At 40.7% G+C, this 18,475-nt stretch overlaps 3 protein-coding genes across 4 annotated transcripts; 2 read left to right on the top strand and 1 right to left on the bottom strand.

The window, feature by feature from the left end:
• Positions 1-19: 19 nt before the first annotated feature.
• si:dkey-109j17.5 (zinc finger BED domain-containing protein DAYSLEEPER) lies at positions 20-5,204 on the top strand. Of its 2 annotated transcripts, none has more exons than XM_036590919.1 (2): positions 20-842; positions 2,768-5,203. In XM_036590919.1, exons 1-2 carry the CDS (start codon positions 651-653, stop codon positions 4,544-4,546), a joined length of 1,971 nt encoding a protein of 656 aa, XP_036446812.1. In that variant the 5' UTR covers positions 20-650; the 3' UTR covers positions 4,547-5,203. The 2 variants fall into 2 exon arrangements, with proteins under 2 accessions (XP_036446812.1, XP_036446813.1); XM_036590920.1 differs by lacking the exon at positions 20-842 and adding an exon at positions 851-2,130 and having other exon boundaries at positions 2,768-5,204.
• Positions 5,205-6,966: 1,762 nt separating this feature from the next.
• apobec2b (apolipoprotein B mRNA editing enzyme, catalytic polypeptide-like 2b) lies at positions 6,967-10,633 on the top strand. The gene is made up of 3 exons (XM_036590921.1): positions 6,967-7,398; positions 8,549-9,084; positions 10,523-10,633. The coding sequence occupies exons 1-2, from the start codon at positions 7,097-7,099 to the stop codon at positions 9,081-9,083; spliced, it is 837 nt and encodes a 278-aa protein (XP_036446814.1). The 5' UTR covers positions 6,967-7,096; the 3' UTR covers position 9,084; positions 10,523-10,633.
• Positions 10,634-12,613: 1,980 nt separating this feature from the next.
• Positions 12,614-16,570, bottom strand: oard1 (O-acyl-ADP-ribose deacylase 1). Its single transcript, XM_036590923.1, has 6 exons — positions 16,431-16,570; positions 15,946-15,996; positions 15,233-15,398; positions 14,410-14,468; positions 14,124-14,236; positions 12,614-13,113 (listed from the first exon to the last, which is right to left on the bottom strand). Exons 2-6 carry the CDS (start codon positions 15,994-15,996, stop codon positions 13,011-13,013), a joined length of 492 nt encoding a protein of 163 aa, XP_036446816.1. The 5' UTR covers positions 16,431-16,570; the 3' UTR covers positions 12,614-13,010.
• Positions 16,571-18,475: the final 1,905 nt, after the last annotated feature.

The raw sequence follows: 18,475 nt of genomic DNA, 5'->3' as shown, positions 1-18,475 counted from the left end.
GGAGTGTTTGGATGCTGGTTGTGGTGACCGCCTGTTTTAAGCAATGATAGAGAACAATACAGCAGTTAATCCTGCTCAAGATCCACATACTCAGGTTCTGCCTTCAGTATAGTTTATTATTTTCAACACTATCATCCCATCCGTATCCAAGTATACAGTGGAATGAGACGACGTTCCTCCAGGGACACAGTACAACACACACGGGCTGTGTTTACACTACACAGTGTAAGTCAGAGATACAGCCTAAAATTACTAACAACGCAAATAATCAAGACAGTGCAGTACAAGACTGACTACAATGCAGTTAATACCTAACAGTGCACAGACAGACTCAAAAGCCCACCAGGGGAGCAATAAATACGCTGGATGAGACAAACAATATGAAGGTATACAAATGTGGAACTCAAACCATCGGAAGCTGAACTAATCACGTCTGAATAACTGCTTTATGTCCATCTGAAACGTTTTTTTCGATGAAAGCCGAGTTTATTTCAATAAAGTTCAGGGTAACGCGAGGCTTTTATGTTTGAACAATGTCCACCAGGGGGTACAGGGGGCGTATCAAACTGTTTAGCCAACTTACCAGCCATTTCTGTTAGTGGCTAAGTGTTTCTCAAACTTTAGCTGAACGTTGTTATCCGAGCCTTTCGATGGACGCGTGCTCGGTTGCAATGGGGAGAAAGGGGAAGGTTGGGTTCTATGCATGGCGGTTTAGACGGCACTTCACAATTCAAGAAGAGCGTGGAAATAATCTCTATGTTCAGTGCAACTTATGCCTCCCTACAAAGAACGTTCTGTCGACACCGAAAACGTCCTGCTCAAACCTGAAGAAACACTTGGATGTGAGTTGCCAGGAGCAATGAGTACACTTGCAGTCATATGGCTAGTTAATGTAATGTGTATAGATGTTTTTGCCGAGGTGCTGCCTCGAATGTGCGCGTTGTTATTTGTTTACAGTTAGCTAGCTTGCTAGCAAGCTGCTTCTCCTGTCCGACTCAAATTCTTGCCTTAAATGCGCCCCTAAACAACGAGTTAACGCGAGCAGGCTGTTTGCTTTAGCCATAGGGCTGAAGCTGCTGCTAGCAGTTTGGGAAGTACTCGAACAAACTTGCAGCTGAACGTGTTTTGTCGTTTTTTTTTTTCTTTCTTTTTACCACCAACGTTATCCCATCAGCACTGCACTCGCTAGCGTGCTAGCTAAGTTAGCGCTGCAGGTATCCACGCCATAGAAAATGCACGGAATCGTGGCTATGCAAGTTAGCATACGGTGTTAGGTCTTCAGCTTCACACGGCACAACACATGGTAAGGTGAAGTACACATGTTTTGTTTGAATGAACTGAGCCACCAGACACTGCTGCGGCTCTGAATAGGACACGCTGTCTGAACGCAGCCTAGTTCAAATCATCCCGACACAGAACGGTGCAGCCCGGAGTTCACGCAAGCGATAACCTAACAAAACACGGGCCATCCCAGCGCCGCGGTCGCTGAATGCATTATCCGCTTGAATGCATATTATTTCAGCCAATTGTGGATGGGAACCGTCAAAATGGTCGAGGGAAGGGAAGCCCTCCCCTTTACTGTCTACTTCCTGGAGTCCGAAGCGCTATCGGCTAGATAGAGCTGTTTACAGTGGGGGGCGAATAATTTACCACATTATCTTGGCCTGTGTGTCGCGAGTTCTGAGCCGGGAGCGTAAAAAAGCATAACAGTCAAGCTCTGTGGATGCTGTGTGTGACAGTTCCGCCATAATGCGCAGGCGATGCGATCGGTGTAGATTCAGATGAACGCGTTATCTCGCAGACAACAAGCCTGTTATCATGTTTGACAGCGGCGAAGCCATCGGCGTTACAGTACTGAATCGGAACGCTGTCTAGATTGCGGGATTGTTTGAAGAGGAGAGCAAATCGCAAACGATTTGGGGGAAAAGTTGCACATTGGGTGTTCTGTTGCTCTCGTCGTAGAGGACTTGAGAATCACCGATGGCGTCAAATTCTCGAGTCTCCATTCTGGATTACTTCAATATTGTCTTTGAGGGGGAAAATGGAAAAATCGAGTCGAACTGCAAAGCTTGTGGCACACGGATACAGGCCAAGCGGACAGTTACCTCTAACTTCGTTACACATTTAAAGGTAATGCGATGGGCGGTTATTAATTTGAGCCAAACTGCATTCATGGCGTCGTGAGATTTGTGCACAGGAACACTAGAATATTAATGCAGCAGAGCACTAATGAAAACGGTTATAACTTGGTACGTCCCGTCTTTCGGTTTTAGTAACTCAGCTGCGGCTATTAAATGTAGTCCAGGACTAAACAAACAAACCCAAACAGGTATTAAGCCTAGTCCTGGACTAATTCCTCCTTTCACATTGCTCTGTAGTGCAGGACCAAGCTTATTCCTTGTGTGGGAAACTGACTCTGACCCTTGGTGACAATAAAGACTGAACTTGTTTTTTTGTTATATGAAATTATATAATAAACATATGCATAGAAGCACATACAGAAGCAAAGGTTTCACTTGATATGAAAAAAATACATGGGAAAGTATTACTTTATATGGAAAAGATATTTCAGATACATTGGAATACATTTTGAAATAAAACAAACACTTGTATTAAAAACATTATACCATTTTTAAGTGCATGTGATAAATACACTTTACATACATTAATTTTCCATATGGGACCATAGGAGGGAATGGCAGGAAACAGATTGTGCAAGTGTTCAGAATTAATGACAACCATTATCTTCTTTCCCACCTTCACACAGCGCAAACATCAAGAAATGTACGATGAGTTTCTGAGGAAGAAAGATGTGAAAAGAGAGGCTTATGCTTCGGGGACGGTGCAGACCTATGCACCTATGAGAGATGCCAGTCGAACAGCTACTCAGAGTGGATCGGGGACGGGCAAATTTGACCGCAGCGATCCACGACAGTCCCTCATTTCTGAAACCATTGCTAAGATGATCATCCGAGACCTGCAGCCTGTGCAGATTGTGGAGAACGAGGGCTTCCGTGAACTACTTCAGCTCCTCGAGCCCCGTTACGTCCCAGAACCAAGCCATTACATACAGCAGCAGCTCCTCCCGGCATACGCCTACCAAGTACAGGTAGCAACCAAGCTGGCTCTGTCAGGAGCAGAATCCTGCAGCGTGACCCTGGACCTGTGGAGGAGCAATGCTGTATCGCTCAATGCTGGTTCTGGCTACATGGGAGTGACATGTCATTTCATAACCACAGACTGGCAGATCAAATCAGCGCTGTTGGCATGTTTACCTTTGCCAAGTCAAACTGACACTCAACGCATGCTTAATGACTTTGATGAAATCTCCCACGCTAACGGCATCTCAGGTAAGGTGTTTCGGATTGTTCTTGACCCCTCCCCCTACGAAAGCCGATCTGCCTTCCGCCTGCCTGGATTCTACCTCCATGGTAATGGTGATGTGGATGATGAGGAAGAGGAAGATAGCAGTGATGAAGAGACTGGCCCAGGGGTAGGTAAAGAAGATGTTAGTGGAGCAGAGGAGGACAACTCTGTAAATCAGTTCCTGGCTCGGTGTAGAATAGACTGTTTTGCCCGCTCACTAGGTCAGTGCGTCCGAGAAGGAATCCGTTCCTCCCCTCACTTATCCATAACTCTCACCAAAGCTGCTTGCTTCTATAACTACATCATTGCAACGGTCACCGCTGAAAAACTTGCCCAAGTGTTCAGTCCTGGAAATGGACAAGGCCCTTCAGCTTCAGACAGACACTGGAACACCCAGCTTAAGACAATGCGCCAAATGCTAGAGTCGGTGGATTTTCTGGAGGATATAGTGGACAGAAATGACCTGGCCCTTAACAGTGTGGAGAAAGCCATGCTGCGGGAGTTGGTTGAGGTCTTGGAGCCTTTTGAGGAGGCCACAGATATGGTCAAGGGAGACAAGCATGTATCTATCAGCCTTGCCCTTCCCAGTGTGCTGGGTCTGCGTAAGCACCTGGCAGAGATTGTAACTCACCAGTGCACTGGGATCGTGACAGGATTGTCTCAGGCACTGGACCGGAGGCTAGCAGGCATCCTGGAGGACCCTCTGTATGTCACAGCTACTACCCTGGATCCACAGTTCAAGCTTTCGTGGAGCAGTGATCGTGACTGGCATAAGCAGGTTCTCTTAGAGGAGGTGGGAAAGCACACCCAGGCAGTGAGTCCACCAGAGCCGAGTTTAGACACCCAGCCATCACCATCCAAACGCAGCAGGCTGTTCTCCTTCATCAAGCAAAGACCAACCACGCAAGCCAAGAGTATGGAGCAGGAGCTGTCTGCTTACCTCCTTGAGGAGCCCACAGATGAGGATCCACTGCAGTACTGGAAGCGCAAGTCCATTGACTTCCCTTTGCTTTCACAAGTTGCCAAGAAAGTGTTTACAGTGCCAGCTACAGCTACAACCGTGGAAAGGATATTCAGTCTTGTGGGCAAAACCTTAAGACCAGAACGATGCCGGCCCCTTCCAAAGAACTTAGAGACTCTGATTTACTTAAAGGCCAATTATAGTATACTGTGGTCCTAACAAAATTAAAGGGCATCTTTACAGGTTACTGACAATAGCTTTATAGAAATTGGGATTTTTTTTTAAAGGAAGATGCCTCAAATCCCAACAGCAGCTTGTGCCTGTAACATCCAAGTATTCAAACTGTAGAATTACCCAAAGGAACATCAAACTGTCTTTTTTCTGTCTGGGTATATATACACACAGTAAATATATTTATAGATGCGTATATTTACACATTAATTACAATGTAGTTTAGATTTTTTTGTTGTACTAGCTGATACTTTTATTGCTTTAGTTATGTGGCATGTTTTACACGTATAATTCTCATTCTCATGTTCTTTCTACTTGCTCTTCACCTCAATGTTATGATATCCAAATAAATAAGAGTTCACAACAAAAGCGTAGCCCCCCCTTTTATTTTCTTATCAGGCATGATGCAGTGGCCAAGGGCAGGATGCTGTTCACAGCTTAATTGATTTACTCAAATTTTGTATTATTGCAGACTTCCAGGCAAAGAAAAACAAAACCGTACCACTTCCTTGTTGATACGACCTTTATAACCATGAAGGAGATCAGAGCAAGCGACAATATGGCAGATAAATGTTTTCTGTGTTTGTTCTTAGCTTACAAATCCAGCCTACCGGAAAGCTGCAGGCAGGCTGGGTAATTGGAAATAATTACATTTCATTCCTGTAGGGAATTGAACAGAGTCTCCAGCTGGCATGGCTGAATAGCAAGAGCATTAAACCATGAAGGAAATGAAGGCCTGTAATGTATTGTTTGGCAGTTGGTGTGTAAATAGAAAGAGTTTAAAAATTCTCAGTCAAACACATCAGCAGCCGGGAAACAACAGGTTTTTTGTTCTCTTTATCACAACACGGAGAAGGCAGAATCCCATAGCAACCAGGCGCTTACCATTTTTTATAACACAAAAGCATCGCCGCTGATTTTGTGTGTCGGAAGATGGTGAAGATAACCAGGCATGTGAGTGATCGTAAGATTGTATACACATGTCAGGTTATGCATTTTCAATAGCTTCTTAGAAGCTTGTATTTTTTGGCCATTAGCATAAAGCACCTATATATCTATAAATGCAATCTCACACAGGTTTAGATATGAGAGAGGAGAGCAGTGGCGCAGTGCAGATGTAATGAATATTTAGTGTGTATGTGAGAATGGAAGAGGGGGAGCAGCACCTCAATTTCAATTTCCCTCTCTCTGCTGAGTAATTCTTTTCAGAGGTAATTACCAGGCCAGTAACAGTGTGCCGACAGGCCATTTTCATCCCAACTGAAATGGATGAGCTGTCATTCTGTTGCTCTGGGTGGAAAGGAAAAATAAACAGTGTATTCTTTCATATTACGCCCAACGGGCAAATCCAAGGCACAGACTGCAGTGTACACATGGCGATAGATATGCTCACTGCTCCATACATATTTACACTGTGGTAAACATGATGCAAGCAAACATGGCTCATATATGAAATATACCTCCGGGTTAGAATACTGATCTAAGTTCATTCTACCCCATATGGATATGAAATGCAAAACTGATCTTACATCAGCACTCTTGCACTTACAGATTACTACTTGCTCTATGTAGAACTCAACATTTTATGTGAATCGAAACACATGCACATGGGATACAGTGGCAACCTGCAACAAGAAATAGATCTGCAATGGTTTAGCCGAATGAGTCAATGTTTGTTGCAGTTGAGTTGATCTTGTCGCACGGCAGGAGATCATCTCCCCTTAACACCATATTGTGAAATTCCATTATGATCCCACATTGTGCCATGTTTATCCTATGTTTATATACAGTATTATAGTACCTAGTCAAAACTCTGCTGACCAGCTGGGCTGGGATTGAGCATCTGTAAAGAAACAAGTCAGTTTCTGTCTAGCTAAGGAAAGACTAAACATACTTTTTAATGAAGAGTAACTACTGTGTATCTGATTTCTACTGGGCTTACTAGAATACATTTCAGTGCCAGGGCTGTATTGACCTTTAGGTGGCCTTGGTGTGAGGGCATTATGGCCTATTTATCCAAAGAGAATGACTCACTCTACACCCTCTGCCAAAAAATGGTTATTAATAAACTGCCTGTTGTTGGTGTGCAGACAACTTTAATAACCAGACAAATGGGAGACCTAGCTTTATCTGTGTGAGTTTTTCACAAACAGCATGTGTGTTTAAATTTGAACTGAAAAAGAAGAACGGCTGGGTACAAAAATAAATAAATAAAAACTAAAAAAGTCACTGGGGTTTGTTTCATTGATGTAACAGGTCCGAAATAACAGAACGTATGCAGAATTCGCCCCCCCCACCCACACTGCATTATCCTTGGTTCTTTTAATAGCATGGAAACAGGAGAGAGCAGCTGCCCCTCAATATCCCAACGGCATTCTCTGACCAACTCGCTCCATATTCTCCGGAGATTGAAATCATCTCTACAAACGTACTCCCTGACATCAGGAACATACGCGCCCAGTCCCCGACTTTCTGATACATCTGCTAAATCACACTGCTGAACTCTCCAACACGCACAGCTCAGCATTAAGCTCAGTCATGGCAGATAAAAAAGCCCCCAGCAAAGCAGGTATGGTAAAAAAGAAAGAAAAGAAAGTGGAGACTAAACCTGCTGAAAAGGAAAAGGAGAAAAAACCAGAGGCCAAGGCTGAGAAAGAGAAAGAGAAAGAGAAGGATGAGAAGATGAAAAAGAAGCCAGAGAAGGCCCCAGAAAAGCCAAAAGAAGAGGACAAGACGCCAAATGGAAACGGGGAGACAGCCGAAGGAGCACAGGGGGGCACCGAGGATGGAGAATTCCAGTTTGAGCCTATAGAGCTACCTCCATTTGAGATCATCATTGGGTAAGGACTATATAGTTATCTGTCTCTTGATGAGTTCTTTAAGGACCGATGAACAAATCTCACAGATTCATGACTGTTCTTTCAATAGATATTACTTTAGTACTTGTATGTATAGAATTAGGCTATTTAACATTTAGTTTATTATAACATGTGCCAGGTAGGGCATACATTGGTTTCTGGGCCAAGCACTGATTGGTTAAAGGGAACCTGGCATAAAATGCTTTTTTTAGAGCACCTGTCTTTGTTCCATTGCCTACTATAACCACAGCTAGTGGGTATGAGTTCTTACACTTAGGCAATACAATTTATATGAAGTATGTTGCTTTATTTAAAGTGCTGCATACTCATCAGAGCATCAGAAATGTTCAGTATGGACAGCACTAATACTGACAAGCAAGACTGAATATGAGAATATGAAATTTCATCATTTGCCATCTTAAGTAGGCCAGGGGTGGGCAACTTCAGTCCTGAAGGGCTACAGTCCAGCACAGGTGATTTTCCTGCTCCAACACACCTGCCAAACCTGATCGTTTAAGCTACACTATGTAAGATTTGGACATTTGGAGACAATGTGCAATTGTATGCAACATGCAGAAGAACAATTAGCAACATTAGCTGTGCTTCGGAATCCTTCCGCAAGGGGAGCGCTTTGGAAGATTATTAAAAAAAGAACTTGAAGGACGTCTTCTGAGGATGTAAATGATCTACTATTGTCATCATATCTTTATCCGTATAATGTTGATTCTGCATTTGAGCACTTATCATCGAGCCAGACCTTCTTTCTGAGTCAGTGTGTGAGATGTTAATGCATAAAGATGTGCAACATGGTCCACAAAAATCCAACCCAACACCTCTAACTTTTAAATGACTATTTCAGGCTTTACAGGGTGACTCGCGGCAGCACATATACATTTTTTGTGTTTTTTCCCCCCTGACTGAATAATGCTACTTCTTTTAATTTTAACAAAAAAAATCTTACATAGTGCAGCTTTAACAAGTGAGCTGAATCAGGTTTGTTCAAGCAGTAAAACCACAAAACTGTGCAGGACTCCTCTGGTCCAGCACGGGAGTTGCCCCTACCATGCATAGACGTAAGCTTGTAAGGCTGGACTGGGATCTCTGACTGCAATCACTGTCTGTGCCTTCTCAGAGATCGACTCAACCCCACTTTCTTCAAGTTCCAGTTCAAAAACGTGGAGTACTCTTGTGGCCGCAACAAGACCTTCCTATGCTACCAGGTGGACATACAGAGTAGCTCAGGAGAACCTGATGGTCTCCGGGGTTACCTAGAGGATGAGCATTCTGGCACTCATGCTGAGGAGGCATTCTTCCTACAGGTGCTGCCCCAGTATGACAAATCACTGAACTACACGGTCACCTGGTACACGTCATCCAGCCCCTGTGCTGCATGTGCTGCTAAGCTGGTAGAGATATTGAGAGTCCGCAAGACACTACGCCTCAACATCCACTGCTCCCGTCTCTTCCTGTGGGAAGAACCCGAGGTGCAGGTGGGGCTAAAGGCTCTGGCACAAGCAGGGTGCAAACTAAGGATGATGAGGCCTGTGGACTTCACCTATGTTTGGTCCACTTTTGTAGAGAACGAGGAAGACAACTTTACACTCTGGGAGGACTGTCAAGAAAGCTACGAGTACTATGATGAGAAGCTCACTAGCATTCTGCAATAGGGTAAATAAAGCACTTAACCCCTCACCATAATCTTGTATGGCGCCTAGTCTTAGGTCAAGAATGATGTAATAAAATTAACTATTACATCAGTTTTAAAACAGGTCATAGTGATGTTTAATATAAGCACTTTTGCTAAAATTAAACTAGTGGATGCTCAATCCAAAGTTTTCTCTTCTGATGCCATTTCTAATATCTGAATGCAGAGTACTGACTGATACGGTGTACTGATCTGATACCAGTTCTCTGTTAAGGCCCTCATATTTTTTGTAATTGTGTAGTTTTGTAGTACATAAATATACATATGCACTTGAGGCTAATTTACCATAGTGCGTCTATTGTGTATATTGTGTATCTAGTGTATATTGTATTATGCGCAATTTTTTCAGGTAAACCTACTAAAGTGTACTTTGTAGGTTTACAATTACTGACTGTAGCTGATCTGTTGGTGCACAGGTTGTCATGTCAATCCCCTTCTTTGCTATCCATCAATGTAAAGGACCAAAATAGGACAACTGATGACCAGATATTACTATGTGGGTGGTGGGTCATTCTCAGCACAGCAGTGATACCAGAATAGCTGAGGTGTGTACACTTACTGCCTTGTTAGACACATTGATATTCTAGGGGTACAGTTAGGAACAGTAACTCATATTTTTCCATGCACACTATGTGTCAGTCATTCTCTAGTCCTTCCATCAGTTGTCTGTTTTCGAGGGCAGGATGACTGGACTACTCTTAACCCAGCAGTAAATAATGACATATGTAAAAACTCCAGAAAGACTGCTGTGCCTGATACCTTTGCCCTGCACAACACTCACTAACATGCCAATATTCTGTGCTACTGCGATGCTGAGAATGATCCACCGCCCAAATAATATCTGGTCAGTTGTGGTCCAATGGTGGTCCCTTTCCAGTGATGGATGGAATGGAGGGTGACTGATAAAATGAGTGCAGCAACAGTTGTAAACCTACAAAATACACTTATATGGTGTTTATAAGATGGCCAATAAGTTTAAGTGTTTCAGGTGGAGTGTCTGTTTTTTTTTTACACCTCCTGTATAAGATATATTTCATACAGCAGAATTCTCTTGAGGACTCTGCAAATGTTTATATTATGTTATTGTGGGAAGTGTACAAAATGGCACTTTTACAGTTTTAGAATGACCACGACAGCAGTATAAAATGTGGATTAGTCACAACTGACTGATATCTGATCCGTTTAATAAGGTCAGCGTCTGTGCTGATACCAATGCAGTATAGATCACCACTAAATGAAACTAAAGATGTCCCAGGGAATTAGGGACTTCAGTAGCACTAAAGGGTCTAAATTGTGAGTTACTCTTATAACTAGAAATTTATTTTACTGAAACTACTGCATTTTATCCTTATCAACTGCAATTTCCAAAATCTACAGTAATCCTTCTCTTCCCCTCTTTAGGATTTGTCACAAAGGACACTCTCCTCTAATGGTACAATCTTTCATTTAATTATAGTAAAACTGTTTTTATTTCTGTGCATTATTCTATTTCTCACTAATGCCTGAAATACAGAATGCACATCCTTATGGCTACTATGACTATCTTCATGTTACAGGTTTTGAAGTAGTGTAAACCTTTTTTTTTATTTTTTGTTTTTTTTGCCTAATTTTTCAGAGCTATGTAAACACAACAATCTGATCTTTTCAAATCAGATTTGCACCACTTTTATATGTGATCCTAGAGTGGATACAGGCATGGCCGTGTGAATGTAATGATTTTTTTTTAACATCACAATTCACTGTGCATGCACATATTACTGTTGTTTTGATCCAGTGTCACATTTGCACATGTAGATAATGCATGTGATGTTACCGACTTTAAAAACGTGCGCTTGCAGGCCTAGTCTCTTCACACTACTGGTCGATATGGGTCACTTACAAACATGAACGTGAACCATCAAGACAGAAAGATCAAATCTGAGCAAAAACTGAGTAATAAAGCTTGAAATGTGAACACATCCACATATCAATGGAACTGGGTCAGCACAATGTTGCAGCCTTGGTGTACACAAATCAAATGAGTTTGTAATTCTTGTTTTGTCAAAGGGCCACCATCTCACTGTGTTCTGACTCAAGGTTGGTTTTTTAGAGAAAAAAGTAAGCCTTGAAATCAGAAAAAAAAAAAATTAAAACCACATTTCTATTAATATCCTTTTTTTAGTCTAGATTAGATCTGGCCATATTACAGTACTAAACTAGGGAAAATGTCACAGAGTTTTCCAAATTTCTACACAATTCAATTGTTGAGATGTAAAGAAAGTCATTTAGAGTGGTTTGATGTGAAATAATAATAATAATTGTAGAGAAACTTACAAACTCTCTTTTCTTTACAACGGTGGTGATAGGAAAAAGGTGTCATGTCTGGTTCCTATCATCACCACTGTGAACAAATCTGACTCTAAGTTTCTCCAGAACAGCACATTTCACGTCAAACTACTCTGAAGGATGCAGAATCAGTTTAAAACGTAAATCAATTACATTTTTAGGAAAAAAAAAAACACAACTGAATGAATTTTTGAAACTTTGGTGGAATTCCCCTTTAACACTTCATACCATTTTAAATAAAACCTGACTAAATACTGATGCAAATCATTCATACAACAGAAACAGTAACATTCAATATGATGTTGCAACAGCGAAGCATGCCTCCTAATTAACTAGACAACTGACAGCAACGTTAACAAAAAGCAGCTGATAATTAAAATATTATTATTAAACTTTTTATTATTAAGAGACTGGAAGTAACCCAATACCCATCTAAAGGATGGCATGCACTATACGCCCCCAGAATTAAAGGAGGAAAAAAAATGGAGAATGTATCCTTATAAATAGACATGGAGAATAATGGAGTACAAATACTTCTAAAATAACTACTATTTCTAAGTAAGTTATCTGATTAAATACACGTTAGGAGTTTAATCACACTTTTATTGCACTAACATTAAAAAATTATTCTAATTTTGACTCCACTTTAACACCTTGTTACTTCATAAACTGCATTTTTAGAGTTTGGGTTAACTGTGAAGAAAATGTGATAGTTTTTACTATTGATATGTAAATATATTTAAATGAATCAGCTGTTTACCCTCAAGGGTAAATTATGGAGGTAAATTATACATACATTTTAAGTTACTTTTTCACACAAGTTTGATTCATATCACAGATTACTTAATTGTTGAATTTACTAACCACTGCTTAAACCGCATTGTGGAAGACATACATATTTTTATTGAAACAAGAGTATTTACTTAAGACGTTTACTTAATATGGTATTAGTTTTGTACACAACTGCAGAAAAAGTGTAATTCTGACCTTCAAGCTCACAGGAGCTGTGGAGTATTAATACTAGTAGGCTCCAATTATTAAATCAGGTAAATATGTCTAAAATATGCTAAATATTACAATGTGTAGCACTGCATACACAGTATAATAAAACATTATAACACCACTGTTTGCATTCTGTATGCTAGAACCCTTAAGATAGGACATAGATATGGTTATGAAAATTAAACATTTATTTTGTGAAGCACTCATTTGTTTAATTCAATCACCATGAACAGAAATGATTAAACTGGTACTAAAACAAAAAGAAATTTAACAAATGTAGCAGACAGCTACAGAGTATTTCAAAGCACTGACACCATCTAGTGGTCGACATGCTTTATGATCCATTTACCTCAATGACTCTCAGAACAGAAACTGAACGAAGAACAAATAACAATGTTTAGTCCGTAATTTACACCAAGGAATTGTTTCATTTGGCCTGAGATTTTTGTTAAGTCTAACAGACTTTGCATATCATCAGACTTTTCACAGCCCTATCGTTTTATCCACAAGAACATCCAACCATCAAGTGCAAGTGCAAGTCTTCTACCTGTATCGCCATGGGCTACAGTATATATACAGTGATGGCCACATCTGTGTGTTGGAAGACTTCTTCAATCATCACTGACACCTTGTCCCAGCTCAGTCGATCCAAGCCACAGCCAATCCTGATAACATGCAAACAGCGATTACAATACACCGATCAGGCAGAACATTATGACCACCTCCTTGTTTCTACGCTCATTGTCCATTTTATCAGCTCCACTTACTATATAGGTGCACTTTGTAGTTCTACAGTTACAGACTGTAGTCCATCTGTTTCTCTGCATACTTTGTTAGCCCCCTTTTACCCTGTTCTTCAGTGGTCAGGACCCCCATGGACCCTCACAGAGCAGGTTCTATTTGTGTGGTGGATCATTCTCAGCACTGCAGTAACACTGACGTGGTGGTGGTGTGTTAGTGTGTGTTGTGCTGGTACGAGTGGATCAGACACAGCAGTGCTCTATTAGACATTCCTACCTTGTCAGTCCACCTTATAGATGTAAAGTCAGAGACGATAGCTCATCTGCTGCTGCACAGTTTGTGTTGGTCATCCTCTAGTCCTTCATCAGCGGTCACAGGATGCTGCCCCCAGAACGCTGTTGGCTGGATATTCTTGGTTGGTGGACTATTCTCAGTCCAGCAGTGACACTGAGGTGTTTAAAAACTCTAGCAGCACTGCTGTGTCTGATCCACTGGTACCAGCACAACACACATTAACACAGTGCAGTGCTGAGAATGATCCACCACACAAACAGTACCTGCTCTGTGAGGGTTCATGGGGTTCCTGGCCACTGGAGAACAGGGTAAACGGGGGCTAACAAAGTATGCAGAGAAACAGATGGACTGTAATTGTAGAATTACAAAGTGCACCTATATAGTAAGTGGAGCTGATAAAATGGACAATGAGTGTAGAAACAAGGAGGTGGTCATAATGTTCTGCCTGATCGGTGTATATTCAGCACTTTTAATGTATGTAAAAGACAGTTTCTCACATTCTTTGTAAACGAATGTGTATAAAAAAACCTGAAACTCTTGCTGACTGCAAAATTACACTCAAAATGCTGGGTTAAAAAAAGTGATCTAACTTTGAAGCCAATCAGTGATGCATGACGTGAAATGCATGAATGCTTCATACCGAGGCATCGACAGTCTGGTCACTCCATTGTCCAAGCAGTGTGCTTTCATGGCTTCCAGGCTTTGTCTGAGGGTTTGATAAGTGGGCTTGTGGCTGTATTTCTTCTTTGTAATCTGAAGCAGTCATGATGGGGGAAGAAAATGATGTACAGTTTGAATATTAAAAAATGCCCATATCCTATTAGAAATATATTTTTTTGATTAATTACCTTTTCTAATACCAGTAGTGAAACATTACACAGTTTTACCAAGCAAATAATCCTAAAAAGTGATGACAATTTTCTCACCAGGTAGTAAACAAATCGGTCAGATCTCTTAAGTACAGCACATTCTCCAGGTTGCTTCTCTGTGAGAACAGACAATGAAGTATAACAGTGATTAAACCTTTTACCGAAGTTTTACAGTGTTTTCTAATCAAGGTCAGTCTTAGGGCTGCACAATATATTTTCTGTTAATTATCAGTGTAATATCAAAATGTTTCATTGTGTGCTGTGAGCAGGGGGCCACATCTCAAGGGGTAGGTGGAGCCATTTATAACGGCTTTCTCCCCCCACAAGCGACGGCACTGGCTGTGAGCATCATGAACAAACACAAATGTCCTTCAGTGTTGGGGATGAATCAAGGCATTGATGCAACTGCAAGAAACAATGGCAATCTTTGCCCATGTCCTTACAAAGGCTGAAAGATTTGTGGTTTTATATTGAATTTGCAATATGAAAGAGCGCAATCTATCTTCAATTTTAGTTACTGCATTCAAGTTTAAAACTGGGATTTTTATGTAATAAGTTTGTGAACTGCCTATAGATGAATTAGACCAATCAGAGGCAAGTAAACACCCACATGATTCATATATGACAACACAACCACAACTAACTGGCTGTCTGGCACAATGGACCTTAATTTATAGGAAATAATCACAATTTGAATCCAGTCGTCACACTGGTCCAAAAAATCGGCCCTATGTCTGGTTTTAATCTGGTTCAACCAATTTCTGGGCCTGACACAACAGCAGTTTGTAGAAATATAATCAAACTATGGCATATTGTCCATATTGTTCAGCCCTAGTGAGTGTAAATATTACCTGAACATCACTCTGGTCATGACACTCACTTTGTGCTAGCAGTTCATCCACTCCGCCGTACTTCTTTTTGAAGAGGACAGCGATACCAGCTCCCATGCGACAGTCTTCACTGATGCAGTGAGCCAGGGCGTCCGTGGCAGGGCAGGAGAACAGATCCCCCTTCACATACTTCAGCTTACCGTCCACTACTTCATCCTGACCAGAAGAGGAGGACAAAAGTACATTGGTTTACTCATAACATGGAACGTTCCACAAGGTGCCTCTTATGCTTCTAAAGTGTAAAACCCAGTTCCTCCTTTTATTAGACACTTAAGCTTCATACATACTTCTAAGAAACACCTGAAAAACTGTAATGTGGCCTTACATTTCCAAGCTATTATCTCAGTTTATTTAAATTTATTCTCTTAAATTACCTTTTATTGCTGCTAATAAACAGTAACACTACAGGAAGAAAATCACTAAACTCAACTTTATTCTCTTTTATTACTATTACTGAACTTCATCACCTATCTTTAAAGTACTTTGAGCCTTTACCTGTACGAAAGGGGCTCTATAAATAAGGTTTATAATTATTATCATTACATTATGGCAACATGACAGATATTCCTATAGTCCTTTAGGATAACACCTAAATATACGTGCTGTAAACAGGTCTGTCAGAATGATCTGAAGCCAATCTAAACACAGGCCTGCAAAAAAAATGACACTTCCACTGAAGTGACCATGTCATCTTTCCACTTACATCATCTCTGTCTTCATTCTCACCAAGCTGGCTCTTGGGCTCTTTAGACATCTGACAAACAAATAACAAGATGAATGAATGTAAAAAAAACATAATAAAACTCAAGCCATCAACACGTTAAGAGCACCAAACAAACAAAAACAAAAGCTGGTCATTTCTAACCTAGCTAACGTTCATTAACTAGCTAGCTCTGCATTTAGAGCTTAAAACTGGCAACCCGTTATACAATGTACCACGTAAATTCAAAAAGCAGAATTTCTGGTTAAATATTAGGTATGAAGGTGGTCTAAAACACCCTAAGTTTTAAGAAAGTTACTTATCGCTCCAGGTTTAGTGTTGCCTACTAACTTGTGAGAGTGCTAACTTTGTTAGCCACTGAGCTAGCTCTCTAGCTACATCAAACCCAGCTATCTATGCTTTAGCACATAGTAAAGTTTACTGGCTGCCTGAAAGAAAGCTTCTTTAAACACAAACAAAGCCCTTACTTTGTCATTTCTTGGATGTATATAGCTTACAACTCTTTACTTATGGCTACAGTTGCAACGTATTCCATCTGAACGACAGACGAAGCTGAGCCGTGCAGCAACTGCAGCTGCTGAACTGCTGCTGTCAGTTTCTGCCGCAGAGGCGCGTCGCCGCCACCTGGCGTCGGGAAAAGTAACAACACGTCCTATTTGCACTCCACACACCACCTGTAGTGAATTTAAGGAGAACCCGTCGCTCAGCATGTATAATGTGGCGTGGGGGGTTCTGACAAGAGGCTTGGACGACTGGCTGTTCAAGGGCCTTATTAGTGAAACATCTTAACTTTGAAATCGTATCTGTTTTGTCACCATGACAGCTTCAGTTAGGACTGAATTTCAGTGGTGGACGAAGTACACAGATCATGTACTTGAGTTAAAGTAGAGATACCCAAGGTAAAGTATTACTCCAGTAAAAGTAGAAGTTCCTCCCTTTAGACCTCCACTTGAGTAAAAGTACAAAAGTATTTGCCTTCAAATGTACTTAAGTGTCGCAAGTAGAAGTATTGAAAGATTAATTATGGCTCCAATGTCCCATTAATGTCATTAATTAGCCTGTCACTGATGTAAAATTATCGTAAGCACAAAACACTGAAGGCAAACAATTTCCATTAGGTAGAAGTGAGTGGCTATGAAATAACTTTTTGCAAACAAGCAAAGTTTCGGTTTAAGATTTATTTGCAGCTTAGTTACAAGTTTAAGTTTAATAAAAACTTGCTTTAAACACAGGTTCACAAATGAGTTTTACCTTTATTGTATTACATCTGTAGGTCTCAGTTCATAAACATAGACTCGCAAAAACAAATTTACCATAACATGAAATAGTGTTTGTATAAATTCAGAAAAGACAATGCCAGTCACAACTGCATATGTGTACATATTTCTATATTGTGGTCTATTTACACAAAATTAGGTTAGAGTCAAGAGTTTCTTTCATTATTTATGTTGGAATAGGCGCTCCCAAATTTTTAAGCTGCTGCACTGACGTTGAACCGTATGCTTACACTGGGTCGGTAAGTCCAACAGCTCAAAACAAGGTCAAAACAAAGTGCGCGCTGTGCCCTGATTGGAGTTCTTGCTTTACGCTTAATTTGTTTTAACATGTTACATTTTTATACACACAAAAGCCAAAGGGAATGACAAATTTTGCATAATATGTAGTGTATTGGAGTAAAAAGTAAGATATTTGACTTTGAAATGTAGTGGAGTGAAAGTAAAAAGTCACCCAAAATGGAAAAAACTTCAGTAAAGTACAGATACACAAAAAACTACTTAAGTACAGTAACAAATTACATTGAATTTAGGACAGCAGCTTTATAATCTTAGCCTGTAACAGTATTACAGAAACACCCTAACTAGCCTAAATTTCCTAAATACTGTCCTAACTTTAGGACAACCACTGGAGTGTCCTATCGTCTGTTTTAACTGTCCTTTTCTGTTGTTTTTAGACAACTGTTACGGGCAGCATAGTTCACTATTCGCATAATGACGTTACATTTATTTATGTTGCAAAAGGGGTTTTTGGTCATTTGGGATGTTTTACTGCTCTAACTCTGCTTATATGGCTATATAGCTCCAAAAGGTTCTTCAATTGTTACAAGCTCGACATTGTAACAATACAAGAACAATTTTTTGTGCTATATAGAACCATTTTCAAAAGGGTTCTATATAGAACCATCTGCTCCATCAATCTGATGAACAACTTCACCATGCAACATTTTAAGCATGAAATGGTTCCATATAGAAATACATAGAACCATTCCCATTACTAAAGAACACTTGAAGAACCATCTTTTTGTAGAGAGCACTTCCATGACAGATTTGGCCTTAATGCTGTTCACAGAGAAATTCCCTCTTTAGTGCTTTGCTGACATGCTTCCTCCTGCCTTTCCAACCACACATGGAGGCAGCTGGCATCCCCTGGAATAACCCACCTAACAAACTCCATGAAGGGAAATCATTTTGGTCTTTAAAGCAGGGGTGCCAACTCAGGTAATGAAGAGTCCAGT

Source organism: Colossoma macropomum, unplaced genomic scaffold (genome assembly GCF_904425465.1).
Source record: "Colossoma macropomum unplaced genomic scaffold, Colossoma_macropomum, whole genome shotgun sequence".
In the NCBI taxonomy this organism is placed as follows: domain Eukaryota; kingdom Metazoa; phylum Chordata; class Actinopteri; order Characiformes; family Serrasalmidae; genus Colossoma; species Colossoma macropomum.
This window is presented reverse-complemented; position numbering and strand designations above follow the sequence as displayed.